The 13,252-nt window shown below is 55.4% G+C and overlaps 3 protein-coding genes across 3 annotated transcripts; all 3 read right to left on the bottom strand.

Moving 5' to 3' along the window:
- Nucleotides 1-691: 691 nt before the first annotated feature.
- On the bottom strand, nt 692-3,806 carry SPBR_05573 (cell polarity protein; the record flags this gene model as incomplete). Its single annotated transcript, XM_040763836.1, has 2 exons — nt 692-2,596; nt 2,727-3,806. 2 exons carry the CDS (start codon nt 3,804-3,806, stop codon nt 692-694), a joined length of 2,985 nt encoding a protein of 994 aa, XP_040622320.1.
- A 4,719-nt stretch (nt 3,807-8,525) lies between these two features.
- On the bottom strand, nt 8,526-9,560 carry SPBR_06063 (uncharacterized protein; the record flags this gene model as incomplete). The annotated part of the gene is made up of 2 exons (XM_040764325.1): nt 8,526-9,183; nt 9,439-9,560. The coding sequence occupies 2 exons, from the start codon at nt 9,558-9,560 to the stop codon at nt 8,526-8,528; spliced, it is 780 nt and encodes a 259-aa protein (XP_040622319.1).
- A 6-nt stretch (nt 9,561-9,566) lies between these two features.
- Nucleotides 9,567-10,135, bottom strand: SPBR_09225 (uncharacterized protein; the record flags this gene model as incomplete). The annotated part of the gene is made up of 4 exons (XM_040767351.1): nt 9,567-9,627; nt 9,686-9,760; nt 9,907-9,966; nt 10,041-10,135. 4 exons carry the CDS (start codon nt 10,133-10,135, stop codon nt 9,567-9,569), a joined length of 291 nt encoding a protein of 96 aa, XP_040622318.1.
- Nucleotides 10,136-13,252: the final 3,117 nt, after the last annotated feature.

Here is a 13,252-nt window from a genome sequence, read left to right as displayed (position 1 = left end):
GGACGAGAGCCTTGGGTCGGTATATCTGCTCAGCGCGGTTCAGCCTCGCGTGATTCAGCCTGTCTTTGAAGGTCAGAAGGACACCACCCAATCAATGTCGAAGTGACAAATACTGGCAGACTACCAATGCTCACCTTTCGCTGCCAAGAGGGGGGAGTTGTTAACATGCAACATCCAAAAGACAAAGCTAAGAGACATTATTGTATTTTTGATGTAGGCCGTTGTATGACAACCCACCGTCCTCTCCTCATATCTGCACAAAAAGTATCCAAGACAGCCCCAATGTCATGCTTCTGCTTGCTGATGCTATAATCGATAAACGAGGAAGGAGAAAAAAGTACAAAGTACATGCGAAAAAAAAAAAAAAACACCAATGCAAAAATATGTGAAAAACATCACCCGTTATCAACAAACATGCAACTCAAATAAAAAGGGGAGCGAACATATGTACCAGGAAAAGACAAAAAGATAGGTGGGGCGAGAAGGGTAAACAACCAGTAGGACAAGGGTCATAGAGGCTGCGATCATGGCAATTGGGTATCAAATGAGACCAAAAAAGAAAAAAAAAAACGAAAATGTTCATGGTTGGCAAGTCAAGTCGGACCGTTCGAACGGAGAGCAAGAGCGAGGTCGTAACACGATGGTGGTCATCTTCTGGCAATGGGGGATAGGTGCGCTGTTCTCGTGTCCTTTACGAAAAGTCGTCGTTGCCTTCGCCGAGCACAAGACGGTCAATCCGCTTGACCAGCTCCTTGGTCTCGCGCGCAATCTCAAACGCCACCGGAGGCAGCGACGTCGTCCACGACCGCATGTCCATCTTGCGCCCGCCGCTCGCCTCCGTTGCCCGCATCGACTCGCCCCGGTCGCCCGCTTCCACCAGCCGCTGCCGGCAGCTCACCAGCTTGTCGAGCGAAGGCCCGCCGTTGCCGCTGGCTTCTGTCTCGGCAATCACTTTCCCGACGATATCGGCAATCTCGTTGATCTGCTGCGTAATCTGCTGCACACCCGCCTCGCTGCGGATCGACCCGACCATGTCCTGGATGATCTGCACCATCACCGCTGTCTGGTCGTCAAGCAGCGCCTTGAGATCCTCGGTGCGCTGGCCGGCGCGGCCCGATCCGCTGCCGCCAAAGCCACTGCCAACGAGGTCGTTATCGTTGCCGCCAGGCGCCGAGGGAAGGTTCTTGTTGATGCCGAGGTAGTTGCCGTTCATCCCGTTCATCCCGTTCATCCCGTTCATCCCGCTGGCACCGCCCATTATACCATTCGGCGCGCCACGCGACATGGAGCGCCGGCCGCCGTTGGCATAGCTGCCGAACCGGTCAACCGACTGCCGCGGCGAGCTTACCGGGCTGTATGCAGACGAGTCTGCGCTGTCGCGCACGCCACCCAGACCCTGGAAGGGTGGCGGCGGAGGTAGCGAGTTTTGCGTTGTCGTCGACGACAGCGTCGTGGCCGTTGTTTGGCCGCCGTTGCTGCGCGGTGAGAAGTAGCTGGCGTTGGACTCGACGGGCGTCAGAGAGCCGTTGTCGTCGTCCATCATTGACATGGACATGGTGGTTGACATATTGTTGTCGTCGTCCTCCAGCTCGCCCGCCGGCGTTGTGCGGACTTTGACCACCCGCAGGAGCTCGACCACGGCCGCCACCAGGTGTGATGCCGCCGCATCGAGCAGCGACACGGGCGACAAGCCAGCGGACATGGCAAAGTTCTTCGCCGCCGTGATCAGGTTGTTGGCTGTGCCCGACACGCGCGTCTTCAGCTTCGCCTGCTGTTGCTGCGTCGCATCCTCGTCTTGGCCCAGCGGCGCTGGCGCGTCGTCCAAGTCCTTGGTGATGCGGCGCACCGCCACAACAACGGCCTTCATGGAGTCGATCGTCCGCTCGGGCTCCTCGAGGCGAGCCCGCCGTAGCAGTTCATCAATCGCCATCTGGAATTTTGTGACGTGCACGTCCTTGATAAGGCCGCCGTCGGTCGTGAAGCCCTTCTCGCGCATGTACCGACCAGCGTCCTCCTGCTGCATGCCCAGGCCGGTGGACGAGCCGCGCAGCGTTCGCAGCTGTGTCTTGGCCCGTGCGTACCGGTTGCGCCAATCACGCACCTCCGCCTCGAGCGATGCAATTGTCTTCTCCAGGTCGGCGTGCTTCTCCCATGTCGTGCCGCTCTTTTGGGAAAGCATGCGCATCTCGTTCAGGAACCGCTCGGCTTCGCCGCGCACTTCCTCGGTGACTTGCTGCTGCTCGCGCAGTTGCTGTCGCAGGTCCTCGTTTTCGCGCAGCAAGTCGTCGTTGCCACCCCGGCTCGAGTTGCCGTTGCTGTTGTTGCGTGCACTCTCTGCGAGGGATTGCCGCAAATCGTCAATCTGGGCGCGCAGCTGGCGCTCCTCAGCTGCGTGGTCGTTGCGCATCCGGTCCATGTCCTGCTGTAGCGATTCTGCGAGACTGGCCGAGTCTGCCAGCTGGTTCTCGAGATCACGCCGCGCGTTCGACCACTCCTGCTTCTCGACATTGCTGGCAGACGCGCGTGTGCGCTCAGCGTCGAGTATCGCATCCATCTCCACCTTGTTCTTCTTCATGTCCGACTCCATGGCCGCCATCTGGTTTCGTAAATCTTTTATTTGTGCTTCGTACTCAATAATCAATTGCTTGTTTTTCTGCAAAATAAACGTCAGTGTCAATCGACAATAAAGAATGCCTCGGAAAAAAAAAAAAAAAAAAAAAACTTACCTCCGTCTGTAATGCGTTCTCGGCGCCGCTGTTCATTTGCCTCTGCACACCGTAGTCGTCGCCGTTCAGGTTGCCACCGCCCATAGGGTTCATCATGGGGTCATCGTCTTCCTCAACCATAGTGCTCTTATTTGGCACAATCGTGTTGCTTTGTGATTGCTTTTGCATTGGTCGGTCATAGTTGTTGGGTGGCAGGCCGGGCGATGGCGGTACGGAGCTGTTCCCAAGGCCGCCGGGACCCAGTCCCAGACCATTCACGCCAACGCCGCTGCGCATCGAGCGAACGGAACCAGCTTCGGACGGTCGCCGCCGACTCTGATTGCGTGGCGGGAAGCCATTCATGCCGCCGTTGACTGGAGTCTGGGCGCGACTTGATGGTCGCATCGATCCGGCCGGGCTGCCCATGCGCGGGATGTCGCCGCCGGTAAAGCGCGGGATTCGTCGCTCCAGCTCGCAGAACACGTCGGTCGCAAGGTCGCGGAAGCGTGGTGGGCCAAGCGACGCAAGCTTTTGGCGGGCCTGATTGCGTTTTGGGTGGAACGAGTCTTCGGGCAAGAGATAGCTGGGCGGGCCACCGGGGCCCTGCGGGCCGCCATTGTTTTGGCGGCGGCTGACCGCTTGCCGGCGCATGAGTTCGTCGTAGACATCGGTGCTGAGCTCGAGGAACTGCACAGACGTCAGGCGTTGCAGCTTGTCGCGTGCTTTGTTGGCGGGCGGTGCGGCCTTGCCGTCGCGCGACGTCTGGGCGAGAAAGCGCTTGAGGGCAATGTAGTGCTCGCCGAGCACAGCGTCCGTGGCCTCTTCGCGCTGGCTGCGGCCGCTTTCGCTGCGGGCGTACATGCTGGGGCCGGCGCTGGAGCGGCCGATGGAGGGTGGTGGTGAGGGCCCGCCGTTGCCATTGCGCGGGCCCGTGGGAAAACCGGAGTTCATAGGGCTTGGGAGGGAGCCACCAGAGTTGGGTGGTGAAATGAGTTGGCCACGATTGTTGCCGTAGGGGTCGTCCTTGTCCATTGGATAACCGTTTGGCCAGTCACTATCGCCTATAGATACGGGTGATAGTGGTGCATTTCGGCCATTCATGCTTTAGATGTGCGCGGACGTGGCAGGACGACAAGCCGTCCAGTCGCTGAGTTTGAGTTTGTCGTGAGTGTCGTCGCGCCCGTAGTCCTCCCCCGATCAGTCTCGTGCGTTGGCGCGTTGATGTCCTCTCCAGGCCGCAATCGTGACTTCGAAAAATGAAATGGGTGGCTTCTCACGTTCGGTCGAGGTCGGTCTGTTTCGAGATGGAGTCGGCTCGTGTCGACGCCAGTCGAAATCGGCAGCTATCCAAGGGAAAAGGAAAAAGGAGCACTGGTCGTCGCCTTTGAATTCGTCTCTAGCGAATTTGTTGTTATTTTCGATTCTGCGGCGGGATTCTGCCTCTCGTCCTCGTCTGTCGTCAGTCGCTGCCTCGTCGTCGGAAAAGGACTTCGACTTCTGCGCGTTCCGTCGTCGTTCCTCGATTCAAAAGAAAATGGCCTCTGCCCAGTCGTATGGTTCGTCGTTTGCTTCCTTGCGGTGTTTTGCAAGTCGTTTTCGGCGTCGGATGGCGACAGGAGATGAAATGAACAGAAAGGGCAAAAAGGGGTTCTGGCGCACGGAATGGAGGGAGACGAAGACACCAAAATGAGCGAGAGCGACCGAGACCCAAAGTAATGGGGCAGGTACGGAGTAGAATGGAGTAAATAGAATGGGCGCTAGGAGGGTGGAGTACTTGCGAAAGGGGGACGAACAACAGCAAAAGGGGGGTCACATAAAATGGAGGAAACAGCAGGAGCGTCTCGTGGTGAGAGGGGGAAAGAGAGAGAGCGACAGAGAAAAAACGGCAAGAGCCAGCTTGGTGCAAGTACACGGCCGATCGTGCCACAATAGGGGTTGGAAGAAGTAGTAGGAGCATAAGAATGTCGAGAAGGGATACGGAGTAGGGAAGGAGCAGCCCAGACATCAAAGCAGTGACCCAACAGGGTCAAGTTAAGCAAAGAAGGTGCGGATGGCCATGCACATGTTACGGAAAGGACAGCATCATGGCACGAGGCAAGGACGAGGGCCAGGGCATGGGCTCAGAGGGGCTAACAAGAAAGGGCCCAGAGAGACTTTGGAAGAAAATCCGCGACACAGACGACGGGCGATGCTGAAACGTCACACTGGTAAGGGCCGGCAGAAAGATATTCTCGGAAGGGGGCGTGTGGGAACGAACCAGCCAACAAGAATCTAGGGGGGCAAGGGCACAAAGCGGTTGAGACAGAAAAGATGAAATAGAGGCAGAATGGGAAGAACGACGCAATAGCAGCGAATCCAAGAGCAGGAGCGATCTTGTGCGCGTGCGGATTCTCCGGCTTCGAGAAGGTGCGATCGGGCAGCGGACGGCCAACCGTCGTGGGCATTCAGTATGCATGCTAATGTGTGTTGTACGACATACAGAGTTATTGAGTAGAATGGGAAACTACGAATCGACGGAAAAGGAAGCCGGTAACAAAAGGAGAGAAAGTTCAAAGAAAGCGGAAGGAGGTTCTTGTTAGCTTTTGTGACAGGCGGAAGGTGCAACAAAGACATTGGCGCCATCGATGAAGACAGACATATGGGCACATGTCGCGGGCCGGCAGACAGCTGGATCTACACGTCTTTCCACGAACTTATCGCCATCGAATCTGCAATGCAATGGCGGTAAAAAATACTGACGTTAATTCCGGAAGCGATTCTTGTCTTGGCCCCTGTCGTTTGTCGCTGTTTTCGGTGCACTGCCAGCCTCCCCCTTCCCACCCTCCTATTCCCCTTGTTTTCCGCCCCTGGCCCCTTCCCCTTTCCGTGCATCGCCCACATCGACAGGCGACGCGGTCTAGACTGACGTTAGCCTCTTTTGGGACTGGCGTCCGTGATTTGCTACAGACAGCGACGAGCCAGTCCAATCGTGGCGCTGAGTGTCACCTCGATGCGCCAGGAACAGGAATTCGGCTGGATCCAATCACAATCAAACAGGCCGGTATATTATTGAGAGCAGACAGCAATTAAGGGTGGCGCGCGCTAAGGAGGCTGCAGAAGGCGCTGTCACAATTTCTAGGGGTATTGCTGGAGGCGAGCATGAGCAGAGAAAATGCAGGCACGACTGGCGTTCGTCGGGAACGCCCGGCCAGTTAAAATAGAAGGAGCTCATCGTCCACGGCAATAATCAGAGATGCATAAAACATCAGCCAGCTCATGGCCGGATGGAGTGATGGGACCTGGGCAAGAGGCGACCCAAGAAGCAAAAGAAGCATGGCAGTTTCTCCAGGGCCTGGGCACGAAAAATGCAGATCTGTTTTTGGATCTTGTTGCTGCTCGTGACGCGTTATCAATTGCTCCTGCCAGACTGGCCATCTTGCTTCCCCATCCCTTTGGTCACGACGGCCTCCCTCCTTCCCCGTTTTACTCTGACGGAGGCGCGTGCTTTCTCTACCGACAAGCAGCATTACCGCGCATGCTGCGCAATTGGAGCTACGACGCTCAGTAGTGGTGGTCGGCCCACCCCCTAACGGTCCGCCTATATTCCAGGGCCGGCGTTCTCCGCCAACGAAGGGAAAGAGCATTGAAAAGAGGCAATAGAGACATGCAATTTCCAGATGGCAGTAGCGACGCAAGCCTAATTTTAAAAATATCAACTACACACCCACACCGCCTTCCGGCCCGCCGAGCATCACGAATAAAAAGGTTAAATAAACACCGACGAGAGCAAAAAGCAAAAACGAAAAACGTTGATCGACCCAAAGTCGGAGGTTGACATACAAAGCACACGCCAGGGACGAGCCGCCGGCCGTTGCAGTTTATGAGAGAGTGGTCGTGATAGACGCCCCAGCACTCGAGTCGGCAAACGTCCGAGAATGTCTTATTGTCTTGCACTTGGCGTTGCAGTTATCGTTTGCTGCGAAGACGAACAGATGCTCCATCTCACTCCCTTATCGTCTTGTCGAGCTTTTGCAAGAACCTGGGCCGGGGACTGACCGTTTCGCGGGAGGATGAGCTCTTTCCTAATTTGTCGGCCCCGCTAATAGCGTGCGCAGCGCTTGCCGCCGGGAGATTGGCTGTGGAGGCCGCCACCAAAACACTCAATGTGTGTGAAATACAGGGGAGGGAAGGAGCAGGCTATTCCCACGCATATTGTCAAATCTCCCACCACGCATTTCTCGTCCATGTTGACAGGGTTGTTGATATTTTCGTCTAGGCCATTTTGTTTGTTGTGCTCCCCGTCGAATTGGAAATGAAATGGCACGGAGTCTCCCGTGTCCGGGGGCACGACCCGGTGATTCCCTGTACACAGAAGATGGGTCTCCCTGCGAAGCGCAGATGTTCGACTTGAAAGGGAAGCTTGCAAGGCTGTGCACATGGCCAACGAGTTACGCAGTACGGAGCAATACTCCGTATGCTGTGCAAATCAGGCGATGCTCGCAATGCCGGTGACTTGGGTAGGACTAGCAAGGTATCACGTGGCCGCCTTTTGTGGTACGACAGGGCGTCATTGCAGATCAGATGGGGTGATGATCCAAGAGGCGGTGGCATGTATCATTGTCAGCAACAATGGGAAAACGTATCCTGTGCTTCGAAGGCTGACAAAAGACCGAGGCGGCCTGTGGTCTGCGTTCATCCGACAGTGGAACTGTTGTCGCGTGGTCGCCCAGTAAGTTGACTTTGCACAGCCTTTTGCATGATGTACTATAATAGTTGCCGGGTTCAGGCTTCACGTCCGCCTCAAAGAAACATTCCACCGGCCTTCTTCGTCAAATACTGGGTTCCCCCTTTCTTGCCCATTGCTCAAGGCCCATTATCTGATTTTCGAAGAGCGGTTTCATCCGCGGTTTTCAAAAGACTTGGGATGGTTTGACTAGGCCTAGTTGTCCTCGCTGGATAAATCACAGTGATGATTGGAGATACCAACTTGGGAAACGTGTAATCACAGTAGAAAATTTTGATATCGACGGCAGTCATTGCTTTTCCCAGTTGCCATCAGAGGCCCGCACCTTTTCTAGCTTTCCCTTCCTAGCATTACTGCGTCCCACCGTCGCATATCCGATCATGCGTTGACGTGTTTGATGTGCACCGCGAACAAACGGCGCCCGGCACGCACCGTACAAGGGTAATATGGATGTATGGAGTACAAGGCACACAATTATTACAAGAGAGAAGCCAACTGGTGGACGCGGAATATTTATGTCTATTGTATTATGCTTGATATTTTGCGTATTTGTGTACCCTGCCCGTTTATCTTCGAATCGAGATACAGCATACTGACTTCTGGCCGAACGATTCTCAGCCGGCGACTCTTGGCCTTGACCTTGGCCGTGGCCTGGTGGCATCAGCGAATCAGCTCACTTTTGACACGGCATCTGCTCTTTGCGTAATATGGGGTAGCCGATTAGTAAAAAGCCTTCCACGAAAGCACCCCTGTGCCCTCCTTTCCATTGGCCTGCCGATGCTTTTGTGCTCTCGCTTTTCGACTCTCATTCCCCAGATCGATCGCCCGTTTCCGCTCATTGTTTCACAGTCGACCAAAAAAAAACCCAAGATTCCGGGGTATATACTGCATAGGTGCATATTCGATTGCGGCACGTGGGGCATATGCCATCATATAAGGTGCCAACACCAGTATGATGGGTGCATGACCGTGATGCAGCGTTTGATGCCAGGCGAATATAGACAGCGATGCCATTCCTACAACAGGGAATGTGACCTCTGTGGTGTGTTCTTTGCCAGCCGGTCTTTCTCATTAGGGAGAAAAGAACCGACTTGCCCTCAGAACCATGCCAGCGTCCAGGTGCTCGGCAGATTAGGCCAGCGTTCCTGCCACTCGCCCAGAATGTCAGGCACGCGCTCGTCAAAGCTCGACCGGCTGGCCGCCCCGCCCGTGTCAAAGACAGCCGCCCCAACTTTGTCGCGCTCCTCGGCCGCCGCGCGGTTGAGCGCCGTCGCCAGGTCGAGGATGCCGCGACCGCCCAGCGCGGCCTCTTCGTGGTTGTCGCGAATGTCGACGTTGATCACATGCACCGGGCGGTTGAGCGGCGAGCCGCGGTTGAGCAGATCGTCGACCACGGCGTCCCAGCAGCGCTCCTCGCAGGTGATGACGACGTCGACGACGCCGCCCTCGGACCCGACACTGCCCATGTCCGACGTGTGCTCGGTGCGCGGCAGGCCGACCTGCCAGTCCTGCCAACGCTCTGGCCCCCACTTGATACCGCGGTTGCGGTTGATCATGTTGAGGACGCCGTTGGCGCGGTAGAGGCGTACGTCTTTAGACTCGAGTTCGCGGAAGATGCTGTCGTAGGAGGTTTTGTTGAACTGGTAGACGTTGGGCTGGGTGATGGTCGGGCCGGGCAGGCGCACAAGGGAACCCGTGCCGAACGAGATGACGGGGAACCCGGCCTCGGCGAGACGGAGATGGGCCTCCATAGATCTACAGGTGGAGGGCGCAAAGGCCGAGTATTAGGTCGTCGGGTCCAATAAGATGACTGGCAAAAGAAGGAAAAGCAAGAAGAAAGGAAATAAACCGCATCACACAACATGTGCACAACATGCAAGCAGCTCTCGTCTATGGTCCCTTCCTCCTCTTCGCATTACAGACATATCCCGCAGCATCAGTCACTCTACGTAGGCGTGCAGGTAACGAGTGTACCAGACACGATGGTCTGGTGAAAGAAAGGTTACGCACCGGTTCTGGTTGCTCGCGCACACAGTGCAGAACTTGAGCCTGAAGCCAGCCTTGTCCTCTACTGCAGGAGCCTCGGACGAAGGCGCAGGCACGGCCACGTCTGTTCCGTTGGTTGCCGCCATGGCTTGTCACTCGATGCGGTCAATGGGTCGGTTTGGTGGCGTTGGAATCAGTCGAGATGGTCGGAACCTGTCAAGGCAGCGAGTTAGCAATGGGTTCAGACGCACACAGACACGTCGCGTGTCACCTCACAGATCCCCTTTTGCTTCCGCTGTTGCTGCTGCTGCTGCTGCTGCTGCTGCTGCTGCTGCTGCTGATGCCTCTGCTAAGATCAGATATAAGTTGCGTAATTAATGAAAAAGTCATCAAGAAAATCAGACAGCTCCAATATGTATAATATCATCATGTAGGCAGGACAAAGCAGCAACAGTAGAGCGAGGTCGCAGAGCGGAGCTCATCTCATCTTACCTTTTGGAAAGCTGGTCGCTCGATCGTTGGCCGTTGACGTTCACGCGTGCACAGGGCGCGCTTCGATTTGGTCTGTTCGTTTTGCGGTGTGTCCCTTGTCTTCGTCTCTCGAGAACACGCAGAACTGCTCTCACGTCAGAGCAACATCCGACAGGCCAAACACCACCGAGCGCTGCCGCATCTGCGAGGCGTAGACAGTGTGCATAGGCAGAGGGAGAAGCAAAAGCATGTCGGCACCGCGGGGATGTGCCGGGAGCTCAGGTCTCAATGCGAGGTGGTGAGGTGGTGAGGCGGTGTTTGGTTTTGCTTTGTGACAAGGGACAAATTCTGTGGATTTTGTTTGAAAACGGCCGTCCAGGTTTTCGTGCTTGCAGCTTTAGTTTCGGCCAATCACAGGGAAATATAGAGTGGATCCACAATGGAGGTCCCCATTTGTTGTCAAGAAACGATCTGGCACTTTGCGCACAGTGCACAGTCGCACCTTCTGCTACTTTGTAAATGTCGGACAGCGTCCACCCTCCACGACGCAACAAGCGCCTCGTTGCTTCTGAAACACCTAAAAGGCCGCCCTGCAGGAAAGTGTGCAGATACCCGCAGATGCCCGCAGATTCACGCCGACAGCCTGCACACTGGCTGCAGATGGCTCTCAGTGTCTGCGTCGAGAACGCAACGAACCAGCCAGCCACACACAGGACAGGTGGAACTGGAGAGCACGACATGGGCTCAGGTCACATTCGTTCCCGAAATAGAACAGGAGCAGAGGAGAACCGAGGAGAACAAAGAGCGAGAGGGGAAGCACGAGAGAGAATTACAGCGAGCGGCATAACGAAACAAGGAAAACGAAAAGACAATAGACAAAATAGAGGACCTGCAAAACAGAATGGAAGTCAGCGAACACTCGTCCCTTGCCGAACATGCGGATGAAATGACTGCGTTGTGGCCTGAAGTTTGTATCCTACCGTACGTTGGCAACCGTCAGTCACCCGAGCAAGGTTGAGCTCAGCTCACCGCTGGCCGACACTGGAATATTATTTTCCCTACTATTATCTCTGTGTCCGGACACATACGCCACAAACCATGACCTGTTGGCACGATTGCTCAAAGGTGGTGGTGTTATTGTTGTTTTTATTCCGCATCCCTGTCGATATGTCCTGGGAGATGGTCTGCCTGGCCGTCTTTGTGGCCGCCTTCCTGGCCGCTGGGACAGCCTCCAAGACGGCACGTTGAGTACGAGCGCTGTACTTGAGCGGAAGTTGGGATACTTGCAAGTTGCATTGTCCTCTTGAGCGCCTGTTTCGTCCTACGAGGCAACGATATCGTGATACCGCGACCACGACCAATGTCGAAGCCTGACAGGCAACACCTTTTTCGTACCCATAGCGGCTCAGGAGGGACGTCGATGTAATTTCAAAGCAGTGTATCAAGTCTTCAACGATGGCAATGGTGTCTACTGTTGAGAGCAATGCAATCGTCATCAGATTTGGCGCTCTCCAGTTACGCTTCTTCGTCTGTTGCTGTTGCTTCATCTTTTGTCTAGAAACAAAAGGACAACAGACGACAACAGCTGATTTCGCCGCATGGTAAACAAACAGCTGCCCAAGTGGTCAAGACATCCGCAGAGCAGTAGACCCTGGCACAGACGATCCCCGCCTGGCACTCCGTGTCATATTAAAATCCCAGTACGCCCTATCTCACTGTGAGGCGCTAGCATCTGTGCGCAGACCCTCGACAATAGCAAAGTATCCACCGCACCGCCCATGAGACAGCCTAATATATGTCAGTGGAGGCAGCTGTGGTGGTTTGCCTGTGACGCTCGCATCCGTTCTTCAGCGGCGCTGGTCTTTGCTGTTGTTACCATTTTTGGCTTGTTTGGGATACGCTGTCGTCTGGATCCTGCCAGCTTGCCTCCTGTTGCTCGCCATTTCCTGTTGACGCCTGGGCTCTGGAGCGCTGTGACGATGTTGTGTTTTTTGCGCTCTGGTGCGCTCTGGTGCGCTCTGTTGCTCCGTCTTTCCTTCCATCCTTCACTGGCGCCGACTCTCAGCCGCCACTGCACCTTCCCACTTCGCATCTGCCATTCTCTCCTAGTCGGCCTGGCCCCGCGCGCTTAGCACCCAGGTATCTTAGCACCCCAGACAACGAGCAGCTACTAAGAACAGAAGCTACTACCGCCAAAAACAGCCCGTCTTCATTGTACGGTCGTGGCTGGTGTCCCGTTTGTTCCTGCTCTTTTTCCCTGGTCGTTCTTTCCAAACAATCCTCGCCCACATCTTCCGTCCTTTCCTCCTTCGCTCTTGCTCTTGTCAACGACGTCGTAACTTGTCGGTCGGCGAGAACCTCCCTTCATCTTAGCCCCTTTCTCCTCTCTCCTTACTGCCGTTTTCTCTGCGTGCGTCCTCGCTTGTTTACCTCTTTTCTCTGCCCCATCTTGTCTCGGTTTTCTCAGCGCACACATCCAGCGGTTTCAACACTCACGGCTGCTCCTCTCGCGACTCTCTTTCTACCACTTCTTCCGTTTTGCCGCCAAAGGGCTTTGGTTGCGCCGCCTTCGTCCGCCGCCGTGTTTGGCCCTATTTTTCCACCGCTGCGATACTCGCTACTGTTTCTATCCTCGACAATCATCGACAAGTCACCGAACTCGAATCCGGCCTCGACTCGACGTGGACGTCGATCGCGGCATCACTGTCGTCGCCCTCTCCCCTACGAAGCTTTATTGTTTTACTACAATTACACGAACGCTTGCGTCGCTCAGGCCGGGAACAAATTGCACATTGCCCTTCGCCCCAGTTTTGCATCGCGTCGTGGCTGGGCGCAATCGGTATATTGTCTCCAACTCACGAAACACCACGCGTCCGCGGGTCCCTTGATTTGGTCTATTCTTAGACCACATGCGCACATCTGAATCATTCCCATCATCCACAACGAATGCATCCTCCCTCTTTAGAGTCGCTTTCTGGCCTTCCACGATCTACTGTCCATCGCGGCCCCGACCGCCTCGTTTATCTCGACCCTCCCTACATTCCGCTCTGAGACATCCTCTACTTGGACATCTTCTCGGTTCACTCTCGCATCTCCGTACTTGGGACAGCGGACGCAGCCGAGTCGTCCGACTACAAACACGACCAACGGGGCCGAAGGGAGACAGGTAGACGCTCTAGTCGCTAGCGAGTCTATGCCAGCTGCTTTCGACCCAAGCCGTATTCCAATCATCACCTTCGTCTCCGACAAAAAAAGACACGAGAGAAGGTATCCTCTCCTTGCGGTGGCAATTCTTGTTCCTGCCCTGCATCAAGGGTCGCCAGCTAGCCTTGGTTAGGTTAACGATCGAAACCCCGAAGCAGTGACT

The sequence above is a fragment of the Sporothrix brasiliensis genome, assembly GCF_000820605.1.
Source record: "Sporothrix brasiliensis 5110 chromosome Unknown Cont15, whole genome shotgun sequence".
NCBI classification, from domain to species: Eukaryota; Fungi; Ascomycota; class Sordariomycetes; order Ophiostomatales; family Ophiostomataceae; genus Sporothrix; species Sporothrix brasiliensis.
Note: the sequence above shows the minus strand (reverse complement) of the source record. Positions and strands in the feature narration are given on the sequence as shown.